General features: G+C 36.6%; 1 protein-coding gene across 9 annotated transcripts in view; it reads left to right on the top strand.

Moving 5' to 3' along the window:
* The window catches only part of LOC106861714 (uncharacterized), a 59,795-nt gene that overhangs the window by 22,646 nt on the left and 22,334 nt on the right, over positions 1-14,815 (top strand). For 5 of the 9 annotated variants that reach the window (XR_015803524.1, XR_015803523.1, XM_088164403.1 and 2 more), the window contains 3 exons: positions 342-453; positions 3,738-3,840; positions 14,515-14,554. Coding sequence is in view for 4 of the 9 variants with exons in the window: in XM_088164403.1 (XP_088020529.1) it covers positions 342-453; positions 3,738-3,840; positions 14,515-14,554 (255 nt within the window). In the remaining 5 variants the exon portion in view is untranslated. Of the gene's footprint in view, positions 1-341; positions 454-3,737; positions 3,841-6,628; positions 6,716-14,514; positions 14,555-14,815 lie in introns of all 9 variants that reach the window. The other 4 variants (XR_015803525.1, XM_088164404.1, XR_015803527.1 and 1 more) reach the window with 3 other exon arrangements.

The following is a 14,815-nucleotide window of genomic DNA, read 5'->3' as shown; positions in this document are numbered from 1 at the left end:
TGACCTCATTTGTAATGCATGAACACCCTTCCATCTCTTACAGCAATTAAAAAATTGTATTTTGTATTAATGTCCTGTACATTGCTTCACTATTTCAGGTGCTGTGGTTATATTTATGACAACAATAATACATTAACAGTGTCTTCAAAATGTTCCACCAAAGCAAACAATGTTGCTTGTTCCACCAAGCAAAATATATATCTTTAAAAAGTTCTGGTATTTCAACTGATAAAATCTTTTACACAGCTACTTGACAGAGTTAACTTCTGTGGACCATACAGGGCTACTTCAGATAATAGTTTCGAGACAGTGCATTAATAAAAAAAAATCATTTGTTGCAGGACTCGTCTTATTTTCAGTAAGCTTGGGTATGAAGATTACAGTGCAGTTAACATACAGGTTTTGGGGTCTGAAGATACATACGGACCTCATGCTAGAAGGAGTATAGATGGTGTAAGTATGCAGTGGAGTGTTCTTAAACTTCTACTGACCTCTTGTAATCTTTCCATGTTGTTATCTTTTCCACAACATTAAAGGAAGTCACTATCATCTTCGGAATTTCACCCCTTCGTCTTGTAGAGAACTCACTGTCACTACTTAATGTACAGAATTAACACTGACAAGGTCTTTGCAGTATTGGGTCTTCCAGAAGCACTGATATGAAATGTTAACAAAAATGTTGTTGTACTCTGTTCTGATGTTCTCCTAAGAAATACCTTGTTATAATAACTTCTGTACATAGACTTAAATTGCATTAGATATAATGCTAAAAGACCACATTATAAATATTGCAGTCAGGAAATCTCAGCATTAACGTTGCCTTTAAAATTGTCTCTGAGTACTACTTGGGAAATAATCTTCAGCTGTGTAATTCTATGCACTAGCACTGTGACTGTTGCGTAAGAATATGAGTGATGGCCATAGTCACTGCAGCTGTGACATCCATGGTATGTTTTCCCAATCTAGAGAATGAAAGTCCTTTTTAAAGGAAAAGGACTGTAAATCATGTCCTCACTTAGATGCAGTTTAAATATTTAGACAGTTTATTTGTTCCAAAACAGAAGCAATTAATTCTTCTTTGTCAGTGGCAGTCTTGCAAAACTCTTAAGGTACACGTGGCAAAACTCAACTCCTAAGTTTGTTCTTACGAGTGCTGACATTTAATAGCCAATAGTTTATATCTAAAGGAACTGAGAATGTGATGTAGAGAAGGACAGTGAAATTGAGTGTTCTTAGAAACTGGTCAAGTTATATCTGCAGCTATTCATGTCAGTGCTTGAGTTTGTTTCCTTCAGCAAAGCAGCAAGAGTTGCTTCCTGAAGACTGAGCTTTATAATGTGGTCTTTTTCATTTTAGGACCGTAAAACCTGAAATTTTAAGTGTCTTACTAAGAGTACATAATCAAAATTCTGAAATGTAGGAACAGATGTTCCAGATGTTCAACTTGTCTGTGTTCTATTTGTACCAGCTCCTTATCATTACACATTGTAATACATTCTTTAATTGAATTGTTATATAGGAGGTTTTCTGTCTCATTGTACAAAGTGAATAATGAGTTGAAGAGCAGTTTCTCCCTCCTGATTGTTCAGTTTGCCTTGCTTATAGTACATTAAAGAATTTTTTTTAAATGAAAGAGAGTATTTGTGGTACTTTCTGTATTTCCAGCCTCAGTTCCCAGGTCTTATATTAAAAGTAAAGAGTGTTTATTGCCACTGTATGTGCTTCTCATATATGCCTGAAACAGGATGTGAGAGCTAAGGCTGAAATACAGGAAATCGCACTATTGCCTTCCCCCTTCATGCGTCCTCCGGCATTTTAGAAGAAACTAGTCAGGGGAGCTTTCATCTGGAAAGCAGTCATGGTAGCTTGAGAAAAAGGGTTGGGGAGAGGAGTTTGCTTTTCCATTTAAGTACAAAGTCGTAGAATCCTGAGGAAAACATTTACCCATTGGGGCTTCAGATAGGGATAATGCAGTCCCTTAAACACTCTTTCTTATATTGTCTTTCCATGCAAAATTAGACCTGGTTATTTGGGTTACAAATCATATTGCTCAAAATCAGCCATACTATGCTAGGCAGTATATTTACACATAAAGAAAATAGTTCCTGCGTTGAAATTTCTACCACCTAAATTTGAAGCAAAGAAGCAAATACCTAAGTGAATACCAAGAAAGGATAAATGGGGCAATATTTGGAGCTCAGTGTAGATGTATGGTGTGACTGGACTACTACCCATGCATATCTGTCAAACTGGTGCAATGGTTAGCCTTTGCAGTTGTGAAATCACTGTGTCTTCCAGCCTTGGGTAAACCTGCATACTGTAGTCTGAGGTGCTGTGTGGGGTATTGACTGTTCCTGACAACACAAAATACCCTCGAGAAATAGGAAAGAGTGGCAAGCACTTATTTTGCTCTGACTTCTCTGCGTGTTGACGTGGTTGCTGCTCTGATAGCTTGCTTTGTCAGCACAAGACCAATGTGAGCTAGAAAGGGACCTGAATTGGCATGGAGTAATTTTAGTGGTGTTTGATTTTTAGTATATCCTGTTCTGTTGGGGAGGAAGGAGTTGTGACAGTGACACAGCGTCAGTGAGTTCGTGATTTGGAAAACTGGGATGTGCTTCATGTAAAAGCTATTTATTACTAGTACATCAGGCATTAGAGTTTGAAAAAACTATGTGCACATAAAAACTGTATGTGCTCTGTTAGTTTTCTGCTAATCCTTTGTTAATTGACTTCCAAGATGTTAAGACTTGTTTTGCTGGTTTTTTTTTGTTTAAATTCTAATACTGTAAGATTAATGGCTTCAGACTAAATATCCAGTTTTAATACTGGGTTCATCCACTTAAAACAGGATTCAGCTTATTTTCATAGACCATTGTACCTTGCATTTGCAGGCAAGGACGTAAATGTGGAACTTTAAATGGAATATTGATTATATGGTACAGTTTAGAACCAGAAAACAGCTGCGAATGCATGAATGTGGTTTTTTGCAAGAATGTTTCTGGTTGATTATTATTTGTAGTAATTTAATGAATTTTGTGATAGCTTTGAATGTTAAAATTGTGCGTTTGTTGAGTTTGTTGTATGGCTGCATATTTTTTGTGTATTGATTCCAATGGTAGATTCTTCAGTGGCTGAAAATAGAATTTTTGGAGAAGTAAAATTTGAAGTGAGAGACAGTGCTTATCTGCAAGGACAGGTGTTTTGACTAGAGTAGGGAGCACATACTGATTGGGTTTACCTTTAGAGGGAGAATTTGCTCTTCTCTGTGAAAATGTGGTGTTTTTTACAAGTTCTGTTCTCACATTCATCTCCCAAGGATTAGTTTTGAATTCTTTTCTGTAGACAGATCTGCTTCCTTCTTGATGCTAAGAGAAGTGAACCTGACTCTAACTTGGCCCCGGAGTGCTCTCAGTGCACTTAGAATAAGAGCAAAGCTTGTTTGCCAGTTCCACTGACAGTGAAACCAAGTATTTTGTATTGTTAGTTATGGTAGTTGATTCTTGGAGAATGCTGGAGAAAAGGCACAGTGCCCTAGTGACTTGAAATACCCAGTAGTTGACTCCATGGTATTCCAAAATAAAGATAATGAAAAGTTAACAGTAAATTATAGTGACGGTGGATAAAAAAAATCACCGAATTATTTAATTTGAATGTTGAGCTACAGTTATTTTTCAGTTTTGTAAATTTAACTGATGTTCTGCATCTAAGCTAATCTAATTTCAACCTTTTTGAAGCAGGGTCCTCGGGAAGCTGTTATGTGGCTTGCTGTACACCATAAACAAAGAGAAGCTGTAGAAATCTTCTCCAAAGAGATTGCACCAGCTGGAACTGGCATGGGTAATTATTCATATGATCTTGTAAGAATTTTAAAGTTACTTTTTTATTCTCTGAGCATGACTAGTACTCAAAAACTCAGTCATGTTAAGCTTCCTTATGTTGTTTATAGTGAAATAGTAATCTTTACAGGTATATAAGCTTGGTGTAGAAATTCAACAGACATTAGCCGAATGATGAAATGAAAGTCCTGGAAGATCACCTTTGTATTCCTTTTAGATTCTTTATTGTTTCCTTGCTGCTACTGTTCCTTCCTGTTTTTTTGCCTTTTCCTCATCCATATGTTTTCCTACATGTAACTACACTGATGTGCAACAGTGATTTACTTTTTTACCATGTTCCTAAAACTTAGTAATGCTATTAGACTTCACTGGTAATAAACACCGGGTGTTACTCAACTGGCAAAAATATACCTCAGTGTCCAGCTATGACACTGCAGTTCATGAAGAGATGTGCAGTTTGAGAGTTTTGAAAGATCTCTTCATACTACATTATCTGGTGTTACTACAAAGGATTTTTATTGATGCTACTGTACTTCTAACTGTTTAATGCTGCTTGTGTAAGTATTCATAACATTCAGGTATAATTAAAAAAATTTAATACTATGGTGATGGTGCTGACAATCTGCATCTTAATTCACAGTGCATATTAAGTACCCACCTTAAATTCTCGTCCTGCAGTATTAAGTCTAAGCTCAAATTATTCTGTCAGCATTTGATTTTGTGATGTATTGCAACTATTACAAGATTTTTAATTGATGTGTGAGGTAAAATCAAACCACTGGAATTTAAGTCCATCTTAGTTTTGAGGGTATATTTTTAAGTATTTGCTTAAAGGTCGTGTAATGTGAAATGATCTGTGCTTCTATTGTTTGCCAGATGTTTGTTCCAAAAAACACACATTTGTTTTTTGTAAATGTTTGATTATTTTGAGCAAATTTTTTTTCTGTTCTACTCCCACGTCCCTTAGGTGTTCACCACTGTAACTACCTGAGTTCTAAGCTCATTCACGTGTTCTGTGCCTAAATCATGAGTACTCATCCCACTTCTATTACCATTTCTAAATGAATTTAAATTTTGGCAGCCTTATTTGAGGACTAGAGCTTAGATACTTTGCAGTGGCTTCTGCATACCTTAGTGAAGACTATATCTAGGATTTACATAGATCTTCAAAATTAAATTCCATAGGCTTAACCTGAAACTCTGAAGTTCCATAGCAAATCTAACATCCTGATTAATGGAGGAATAGTTAAGTGTTGCCTTGCAATTAAGGAAGTAATTTTTTTTCCAGTGGATTAAAAAGTTTGTAGAAGTGCACATTCTTACATTGTGTCATGTGTTAGTCTTTACAGTATTTGCAGAGAACAGTTTAAAGCAGGTTGGGTTGTTTTTCTTTAAAGCTGTATTTATAGAGACAAGGTCAGTGCATGGTCATACTTTTTTTTTTTGTTTGACCCTACAATATAGATATGATCATGTAGAACTAACTGTAAATATTAATTGAGATAATATTTTAAAATACTGCAAATCTGAAGACTGATCAGCAGGTCAGCGTTTACCAGAGATGTAAGTTGTTTCTAAAGACTTGGAGTTTTCGTTATGAATGAAGGACAGTATTTTCAGTTGGGTCAAATTATCATTTCTGTAACTAGTTAGGGAACCATAATTGAAGTAGTTTCTCCTTTTTCATAGTGATTTCTCCATAGCAGACTACAAAACTAAAAATCTGTTCTTTACTGTTTATTCTGTGTATGCATAGGCAATGCCCTAGAAAACATCTTTTTAAATTAAAGAAAGCTGGGTAGATTTGAAAATCATTGCTTATTTGTAAGGTCCAAAACTAGTGGACCTGTACTTGTCTCTCCATTGTTAATCTGTGCTTCTTTTATAAAGCAATTGCTGTGTATCTAAACCCCATTTGAAGTCCGAAAGTGTTGGTTTTATTAAGAGTTTAGGTTTTTCCCCTTTTACCACTGATCCTTGTAGAATGAAAAAGTGAAAATCTGCTCTATGTGGGTTGGGTGGAGTATGTGTAGAATTTAAATTGAGTTACTGTAACTCATGAACATCTATGCCTTGAGGTGGCTGGCAAACCTTCAGTTCTTGTTTATCAGGGCTTTCAGTGATGAAACAAATGCATTCCTGTGTGGAATAGGGTTAGGCAGTCTATGTGGATGACGGTTGGGGTGCTGGGTTTGTTTCTTCAAGGAACAGTTTAAGCTTTTTAGAACATCCTATAGAAGTTTTTCTCAAAAAAAAAATCTATTTCAATTCATATAATGAGCAGCAGTGGGAAGGAGACTATTTCTGGAATCATCTGAGGCATCTAGTGATAAACAGTGCTTTTCCTTGCCAGGTACAGGACTGCAAAAAGGTTTTTGGCCTCTGTGACACAAATGACCACTGTTAAAGCCTGTCAGGGCTGTTTACTGACATGCTTCCAGGTGCTTGAACAACCACATAGTCATTCTTTTTTTTTTATTTGTGGAATGTATACTGGGACTGCTTCATAAAGTTACTTCTTTAAGTTGCTCTTGTGTGGTAAATTTCTGTATTACCTGTGCTCATAAACTCTTAGAAGCAGAGAAGGATCAGATTTGGGATCTAAATGCTTAGTAAGCTACTTGATGATGTGGAATATGTTTGAAGCGGTGATTAAGAAGAATGTTTTTAATTGTCTTTCTTCAGTGAGATTTAGAATTTTGCAACACTGCCAAACAGTAATTAGCGGTGTACTAATAACTGCATCAGCTTGATGATGCTTAATTTCTGACAGTAGTGTATAATTCCAGACCTTGCTGTGAAGAGCAGAAAAAGGAATTCTTGGTGCTTAATTGTCCTAAAACGGGCAGCTCCATAAACAAGACTTGTAGAAATGGGTAAGTGATCTTGGGAGCAAAAGCCAGAACTAAGACTGTTGAGGTTGTTGTTGTCCTAGGTGAATTCTCTAGTAAAAGCACCTGGTGTTCATTTCCTTCTCCCTTTTCTCTGAGCTTTTTCCCTCCCCTCTATTTCACCAATTGATTAGAATTCTCCTAAGTGTCACAGCTTCATTTAGAGACAGAGCATGCCCCATGGCACTATGGTCACCCTCGTGGGAGGGTCAAAGTGTCTACAGGCAGAGAACCCAGGACCTGAGCCTTGTGTGCCCTGTGTAAGTGCTCTGGGCAATGAGAACCTGAGGTCCCATTCTGTACAGTGCTGTACCGCTTCTTCTCACTGGGCATTGAATAAAAATAACTCTGACTTGCTGCCTTTTCTATGGGTAGAGCATGCCTATCATGGGGTTTTGTGCTTCGCTTATGGATCTTTGTAATATAACTACATGTGGCTTTGTTCTGTCAAAATGGTGCCAGTTGTGGGAATACACACCAAGTGAGATTTTAAGCATGAGTGGTTTTTCCTCATGAAAATCCTTTAAAAATGAAGTCCTGTGTTTCAAAGATGGCCAGCTTGATCACACCCCTACAAACTCTCCTATGTTAGTTCACTTCCAGGGGGTGAGATTGTGACTATGAGAGTCATTGTAAATTACCCTTCTTTCTTGTTCTACATTTTCTCTTCTGTTTAAACTGCATGTAGTGGTTGAGGAGTACTGTTTTTAACTATATTCTTATTTCCTCTCAATAGTAGTTTGGTGCTTGTTACTCTTAAGTGATGTGTAGGCAGTTCTACCGATGATAATCTTCATATATAGCATCTTTCATCCAAGAACCTTTAGCAAGCTATGTAGATGATCAGCTTTCTAACATCTAATAGCATTGGAAAGTATTCTATGTGCTTTACAGATGGTTTCCTGAGATAGTGAAAGAAAGTATAACCACAAAAGAATGTGAATCAAGAGGCCTTGGTTCTGCTTTCCCTGTAAGAAATGCTGAAGAGCAGCTCCACCAATATTTAAGGGGACCAAGCTGGCTAAGATTCAGGAATGGGGAGTAGAGGATAAGAGAGATGGAGAAAAGAAATTTGATGATTAAGAGTAAGGGTGGAGAGTCACAAGACCTTCTGCATTTTTTGTAGTGAAGTCCAGAAGCACTGTCACTTCTGGTGTTTCATCAGGTGGTTTTAGCCTGCTAGTCGCTTTTTGTGGAGCTGTCAGCTGGAGTTGGTTGGTAGTTTTATTTTGGCAATATCATAATATGAAAATTACAAATTGTACATAAAATAGGTATTAATTTCTTTAATAATTAGTACTAAAGGCTTAGTTTTGGTGTTTTTCCCTTAGGCTGAATTTAAATCGCTTGAGTCAAAATGTTTTACCTATTTGCCTGATAACCTTTTGAGGGAGTTTTCAATTGCAGTTTTTCAGATTTTACAGGGAACAACAGTAAAATGAAAATAACTTCTTTTCCTTCCTGTGATTAAAAATCACATTACAGTAATTTTGTTGAGGAGTGATCTTCATAATGCTTCACTTCAGAGGCTTAAAACTTTGGCTTTTAGGTCTTGAGTATCAGATGTGCTTTTTAGCAAATTTAGTCTTAATGTCAGTGTTTAATAACTTCTAACTTTATTTGCAGCATATGATTTTTGGATATAATTTTGGATAAAATTTTTGGGCATTTGTATATGTCAAGGATAATAAAACTTAGGCCTCATAAAAGGAGACCATTGTATAGCTTCTGATCAATTTGAGAGTGCTGATTCCTCCCGCTCCCTTCCACATCAGTAGAAGGACAGCCATCTAAAGGCATTATGCCAATCTGAAATTCCCAATTTCTTACGAAATCGCACCCTTTTGCATAAAAAGGAATGCTGAAATGGGCTGAAGCCTGTTTGTATTTGTGCTCTGCAATATATGCAGGGAGTTGGACCTGCAAGAGAGAATTTTGAGATGTTGCATTTTTTAAGAAGCTTCCATAGTCAGCAAGAGAACTGAGATTTTCATAGTTATTCCCTGACTTTCTTTCCTAATGCTTTTTAAATTTCCATTGTTTTTGTTGGAGGCCCAGCAGGACACATTAGTGTACTTCTACAGAAATGGTTTTTAAGTATTATTAAAACTGCAGATGAGACTCTTTAGCCCAGAGAAGAATTGGAAGTTACTGTGTATAGACATTCCATGTTGGAGAGTGATTTGTTGTTTATTTTCTGTTTGAAATGTAAGACATTTACTGTAAACTTCTGTTGAGTATGGTATTTAGTTCACAAGTTCAAAGGATTAATCAGTTTTCAGTTGAATTATGCTGATGAACTTAAAGGGATACATTCTATTAAAAAAATGGCCAAACACACCTTATCCCATCTTTAAATTTTTTTTATAATTAATATTTGATAAAATTTTGGTTGATAAAATTATTCTTTCTGTTTAGTCTGTAATAGTCTGAAAGTTGATAATAACCACGATTTTTTTAACAGCAAGCAGCAAGTTTGGTTGGCTTTATGCATGTTGGTCTCCTGAAAAAGAGGAATAACTTTCAATCTTCAGTGCAGTCTGTACTGTTCAGTCCTAACAGTGGCGTCTTCATGGCTATTTTCCAGTCCTGTAAAGAGAGATTTCTGTGCTTGGCAATGGAGAATCCTGGACACATAGACTCTGATTTATAAATCTGTAGTAGCCTATGGGAGTTCGGTGCAGTTCTGCAATGTTCGGTCCATAGAAGTTCACCCTCACTTCATAAAAGCTAGCAAACATGGAGATGGTTTGTATTACTCAGTGAAAATCTCTTCATTATGTACAGTCCAATCAGATAAATGGTTAGAATTTAAATAATTTCCATTGATTTAATGTCTTTATATCGTCTTCTTTAATTCAGATACTTTATTCTGGATGAAACGTGGTATAGGAGAAGCTCAAGAAGAGCCTTTTTGTGGGAATCTGGTGTTTATAGTTTAACAGGGGTTCAGTAGCTAAAAAATGTTTTACTAATAGCTGAAATCATGTGCTGACCCTTATTTCACATTAAAATGACCGGAGTTTGACACTAAGATGACAGCTGGTTAATACAACTTGAGATGTTAAAGTGCTTGAGTATATGTAAATATTTTGACTGATGTCCTAATTGTGTTGGAAGATAATTTTAGAAATGTCCTTGTTGTAGCAGTTTACTGCAGTCCCCATTTTTTTGAGAATAATACTACGGAAGATAAACTATCTGCTGTTTTCAGAGGACATAGATAGAATAATTAAGAACATACAATTGACCCCTGTAAAAAAAAGGTTGTATGCATTTTATACTAGTGCTCAACCATATTATAAGAACTGCTGAGTATCAAACCTGAGTTTTCAGATTTCTCTAGTTTGATCACTTTAAAAAATAATGCTTGACAAGTGGACTACTTTGTCTGGTTTTTATATGTATAAACATGTTTCATTCCTTGGAATATGCAGTAAATACATTAGTAATCTATTGGCTGAGCTAATTCAGTCACTGGAAATGTAAGGGTCAAAAGCTGAAAGCTGTTCAGCAAGAGACATCGCTGTATCTTGAAATTCTGTGAAACTTCAAAAAAAACGCCTAAGTTTTATTAAAGTGTTTAAAGTTTTTTAGATTTCAAGTAGTTGGAGCATTTTCATGCTTTCCTACTCCAGAACATTTTACAAAATGCTTCATGCAGTCTTAGCATTCTTCGTATATTGCATAATGGTTTATTCTGTTGAAAAATATACAGAATTGTACAGAAGGGTTTTTTTTGACAGAAGTAGATTAAAGAATCAGAAGTAATAATCCAAAATTAGGTGTGACCATTCAAGTAGGATTGGAATAGGATGGAGGGAATACTAAGGAGGCAAAACATCAGGCTTTTCCACCATTTGTAAATCCATTGGGGAATAATGAGAGCTGGAAGGAATGAGGGTTGTTTTGCTGGAAATTTGCATCTCATAGGTTGATTGCAAGTTCCAGCCAGGTTTTTTTCTGATGTGGGGCATTTTACAGGGTGTGGTATATATGACATAGATTATAATGTATTAGACCACGATGGTTCTACGTATTGAAATAGGTGCTTATTTGGGCTGATTTTATGCATCTTTTACTGGGGCTGGTTTTCAGTGCATGAATTGCCCCAGCTGAGAGCAACGTTAGTTTTCCCAAGTACTCTTTAGTTTGCCTGCTACCTCTGCTCATGAAATTCAACAGAAACTTGCTTTCTTTTCCAGCATAACATACATGATTTTTAGAAGAATTTGTATTTGCAGGTCCACCCACAGATGGGTTTTAGGGTGAGAAAATAAAAAAGATCAAGAGGCAGCTGGAGAGATAAAACATGCATGGGAAACCAGAAATGGTCAAGCTGTTATAGCAAGGGGTGTATCCTTGCTAAGTGATTGGGCTTCACCTTGTATTATTTATGTGGATATCTGTTCCTACATCTCTGCTCACAGGGGAGTGCCAGTCATGGAGTGTTAGTGTGCTTTGGTACTCTTGAGATTCCTCTCCATCCTTCAGATTTGGATCAAATTTGCCATTGGACCCAAAATTTGAGAGCCTTCAGGTGTGCTGGAAGAATCATGGACACAAAGGAATAAAACCTGACAAATCATTGATTATACATACGTGTATACAGAGGATGATGGTTTGTTTTTCATAAGATACTTGGGCTGAAAATTAGTAAGACTTAAAGTAGGCTAGAGAAAGGAGTCATAAAATGAAAGGCAGGATAAGACTATATAAAGAATCACGCAGATTAATTTTAGAAAAGCATTTTCTAACTAATAATTTATTTATTTAATAGATTCAGTGTAGATTTAAACCTTAAAACACAGACTCCAAAGGAAGAGTCCCATACCAGAGCTTAGTCACCTAGAAAGGAGTAAATTTACCATTCTTAGTGCCTGAAGTTTTTGCAACCATGCCATATATTTGGGAGTTCATAAAAGCAGTGGAATCCCAATGGTGTAATCCCCAGTACTTATTGGTTTAAAATGCCCAGCAACCTGGAGAATTTGTAGTTCTCAGGCTTGGTCCCTAGCCACTGTGAGGAAGTGGAAGGCTTCTGGATCAAGTGCTTGAATCAAAATAAGTGTCATGATAATCAGTTTGACACCAGACAAATACTATATCTAAAAGATTAATAGGATATAGATGCACTGAAAGGAAGGTCTCCCATCTGAAGGTAATCACCCCATTTTGCAGTGCATCAGTTTTTATGCCATTCTGAGACACTGAAGCTGGCAGGGTGGTGGTGAGTTCATTAGCTTGAAGTGAAGCAACTTGTTCAAGAAGTTCAGTGGTAGCTGATGGCAATACTTTTATCTGCCTTGAGGCACGACGGAATGGAGCTCTGATGACAAAAAATGGTCATGTGAAGTTTCTGGGAAAGTAGATCAAGAGCTTCAATTTAGCTGAGAATCTTAGTGATTTGAGGCTGCAGCCTGATTAATATTCTCTACAAGTGTGACAAATTTGTGTCATTGTAGATAAAGATAAGCCTTCCAGAAAGGAGGTGGAGCATCTGTACAGATACTTAAGCAAGCAATGCAACGTAAGCATAATGTACAGCATGAGGAGATACTTTTATAAGAAGTTTTCTTGGGACAGTGGTTGATCCAAGGAAATCATAATTTAATTAGCAGAAGGTAGGTCTGGCCACAGTGACAATTTCACTGTCACTTGGTTGTACTGCACCTTCCATTGCCTTATTTTTGCTTACTGGAGAAATGTAATAGGAACCTGAGCCCTGGGTTGAGGTGGGGTGTTTACACCTCTTGTGCTATTTACAGAATTAACAAACTGGTTGTGGCTTACAGTCAGTAATTTAAGATTGGCTTTGTCTTCCCTGCCTGAAGTCTAACTAGGAATTTCAAATAGATAAAAATTAAATTGGACTTAAAATGGCTTCCATCATATTTATATGCACAAAAACAATAATCATAGCATAGACCTTAATAGTGTTGCAACTGGCATATTGGTGTAGCTTTGCTCTGTAGTTGCAGGGATAGCTGTAGTACCTCCAAAGACAGATCTGCTGTTACAGTTGCTTGTCCTCAGGAGCTTCTCAAAAACCAGCAGAAGAAGGTTATCTTAGGTGTGAGCAATTGTTACTCTTAATTGGATTGTTTTCTTGTCTATGTTGAGAACTACTTTGTTGTAGGAGTTAAGATCTCTTGTGTGAAAGCAAGCAAATGAAGACCTTTCTTTAAAAGTTTTTAGGAACTTGAAATTGATGTTGGAGCGAAATCTGGTATCCTTAATGAGCAGTTCAGCTGCCTAGCAGGAAGTGGCCCATATGACCATCCACAGATAATATAACTAGCTTTATGGACCTATATTTTCAACATGACCTTAACCTTCCACCCTCCTTCCCCAGCAACCTAAATAAACAAACTAGGCACATAGTTCAATAAAATCGCTGCAGTTCGTTTTGTTGCTGAATGGCAGTTCTGCTTGAATGAATGCACAGGTAAGATGTATAGGGCTGAAACCTCACTGGATCATTTAAAATCGTGTAATACTTACATAAGGGATTCTTTCATACTCTCCACCACTACATTTTTTTTAGCAGTGTGTAGTGAGTGAGGGAGGTGGTTATTTGTGACTGTTTCTTTTGGAGGCTTTTTTCAGTACTATAAAACATCATAGACTTTTTTAGGGAAGTTGCTTCTAATGAGTACGAGTGTGGCAAGGTTCTGTAATCATCTGCCACTTATTGAAAAATATACAGAATTGTACAGAAGGGGTTTATCTACATTGACAAGGCACTGAATCCAAGCTAGAACAGCCTGCTATGGAGTGCTCATCACTGTTAGCTTTAGTTTCACAACAGCAGTTGCTGGCTTTTAGTTTGCTTGGAGCACCAGCTGAGGGAATTCACACCTGCAGAAAGCATGAAGCCCTTTTTAGCCAGAATTAATTTGGCCAAATAAACCATGTGGGCAGCTTTCCACAGCACTTATTTTTAAAAGGGACTGCTTTACACAGTTGTTAATTAATTCCTAGGTTGATGTAATGTATGCATTTTACTATTTCTTTCCCCTGCAATACTGTTTGGAGCTCTGATGCATTATGTATTCCTGCTGCCCATGCCAGACATAAGGGTGAGAAGCTATGCTCAGGATAAGGAGAGCAAACTGTTTCTTTCAGAAATACTGAGCTGAGCAGATGGGTTTAATGATAGTAGAGCCTGGCAACCTGATAATACAGTGCTGACTTACCACAGGTCTGGGCTCGTGCTAGTGCCTTAAGCCCCTGAATTGCCTCTGTATCACAGAGAGAAAATGGTATCTGCAGTACCCAGCACCTTAAAAAAGCAAAGTTAGTTTAAAGGCTAGAGAGACTTATTCAAATTAAACAGTTAATCTAAACAAGCAAAGTCATATTAAACAAATACTAAAAGAAACCATGGTCCATCAGAATTGTTCCTCTTCTCTATTTGAAAGTAAATAAAACAAAAATGACAAAAAACTAAAGCGAAATTCTTTTTCTATCACATGTTTTACCTCACTGTCATTCATATATAATGAATATTCATATAGAAATTCATATTCATTTTTGGATAAAGATTCTAAAGATCTAGTGTGCACTTTCCACATTTATATTTTTTTGTTAAAATTCATAGTTGTGTTTTGCCTTTTAACTTGTATAAAATGTTCAGTTAATTTACGAGAATGTATGTAATTTTCTAGAAATTTCCCTGTATTTATTAAAAATTGATCAATTCAAGCTATGATAAGCTGCAAGCTCTGATGTTTTGAAGAGGGCTTTAATCATTCTTTTGTGAATTTCGTTTCCTTTTCTAGCCCCGGGCCTCACTGGAATTGTTGGGGGGCGCCCCAGAGTGTAAGTTAACTTTTGATCATTAACTTGTTGTAATGTGTGATGATAATAATCCTAGCAGTCACCATCACAAGCTTCCCCAGCTTGAGACAGCAATCACAGAAGTAACTAAATCTTCCTGTGTCACTGTGCTTAATAAATGATAACAAGATAATAGTGAGTGTGATACAATATACATGAAAATAGTAGAATTCTTTATTGAATTAAATGTGAGTTACGTAGGTTTCTGATCAGCTCATAGCAATGTCTTTGCTTAATGAGCTG

This window comes from Sturnus vulgaris, chromosome 4 (assembly GCF_052056855.1).
Source record: "Sturnus vulgaris isolate bStuVul1 chromosome 4, bStuVul1.hap1, whole genome shotgun sequence".
NCBI classification, from domain to species: domain Eukaryota; kingdom Metazoa; phylum Chordata; class Aves; order Passeriformes; family Sturnidae; genus Sturnus; species Sturnus vulgaris.
Note: the sequence above shows the minus strand (reverse complement) of the source record. Positions and strands in the feature narration are given on the sequence as shown.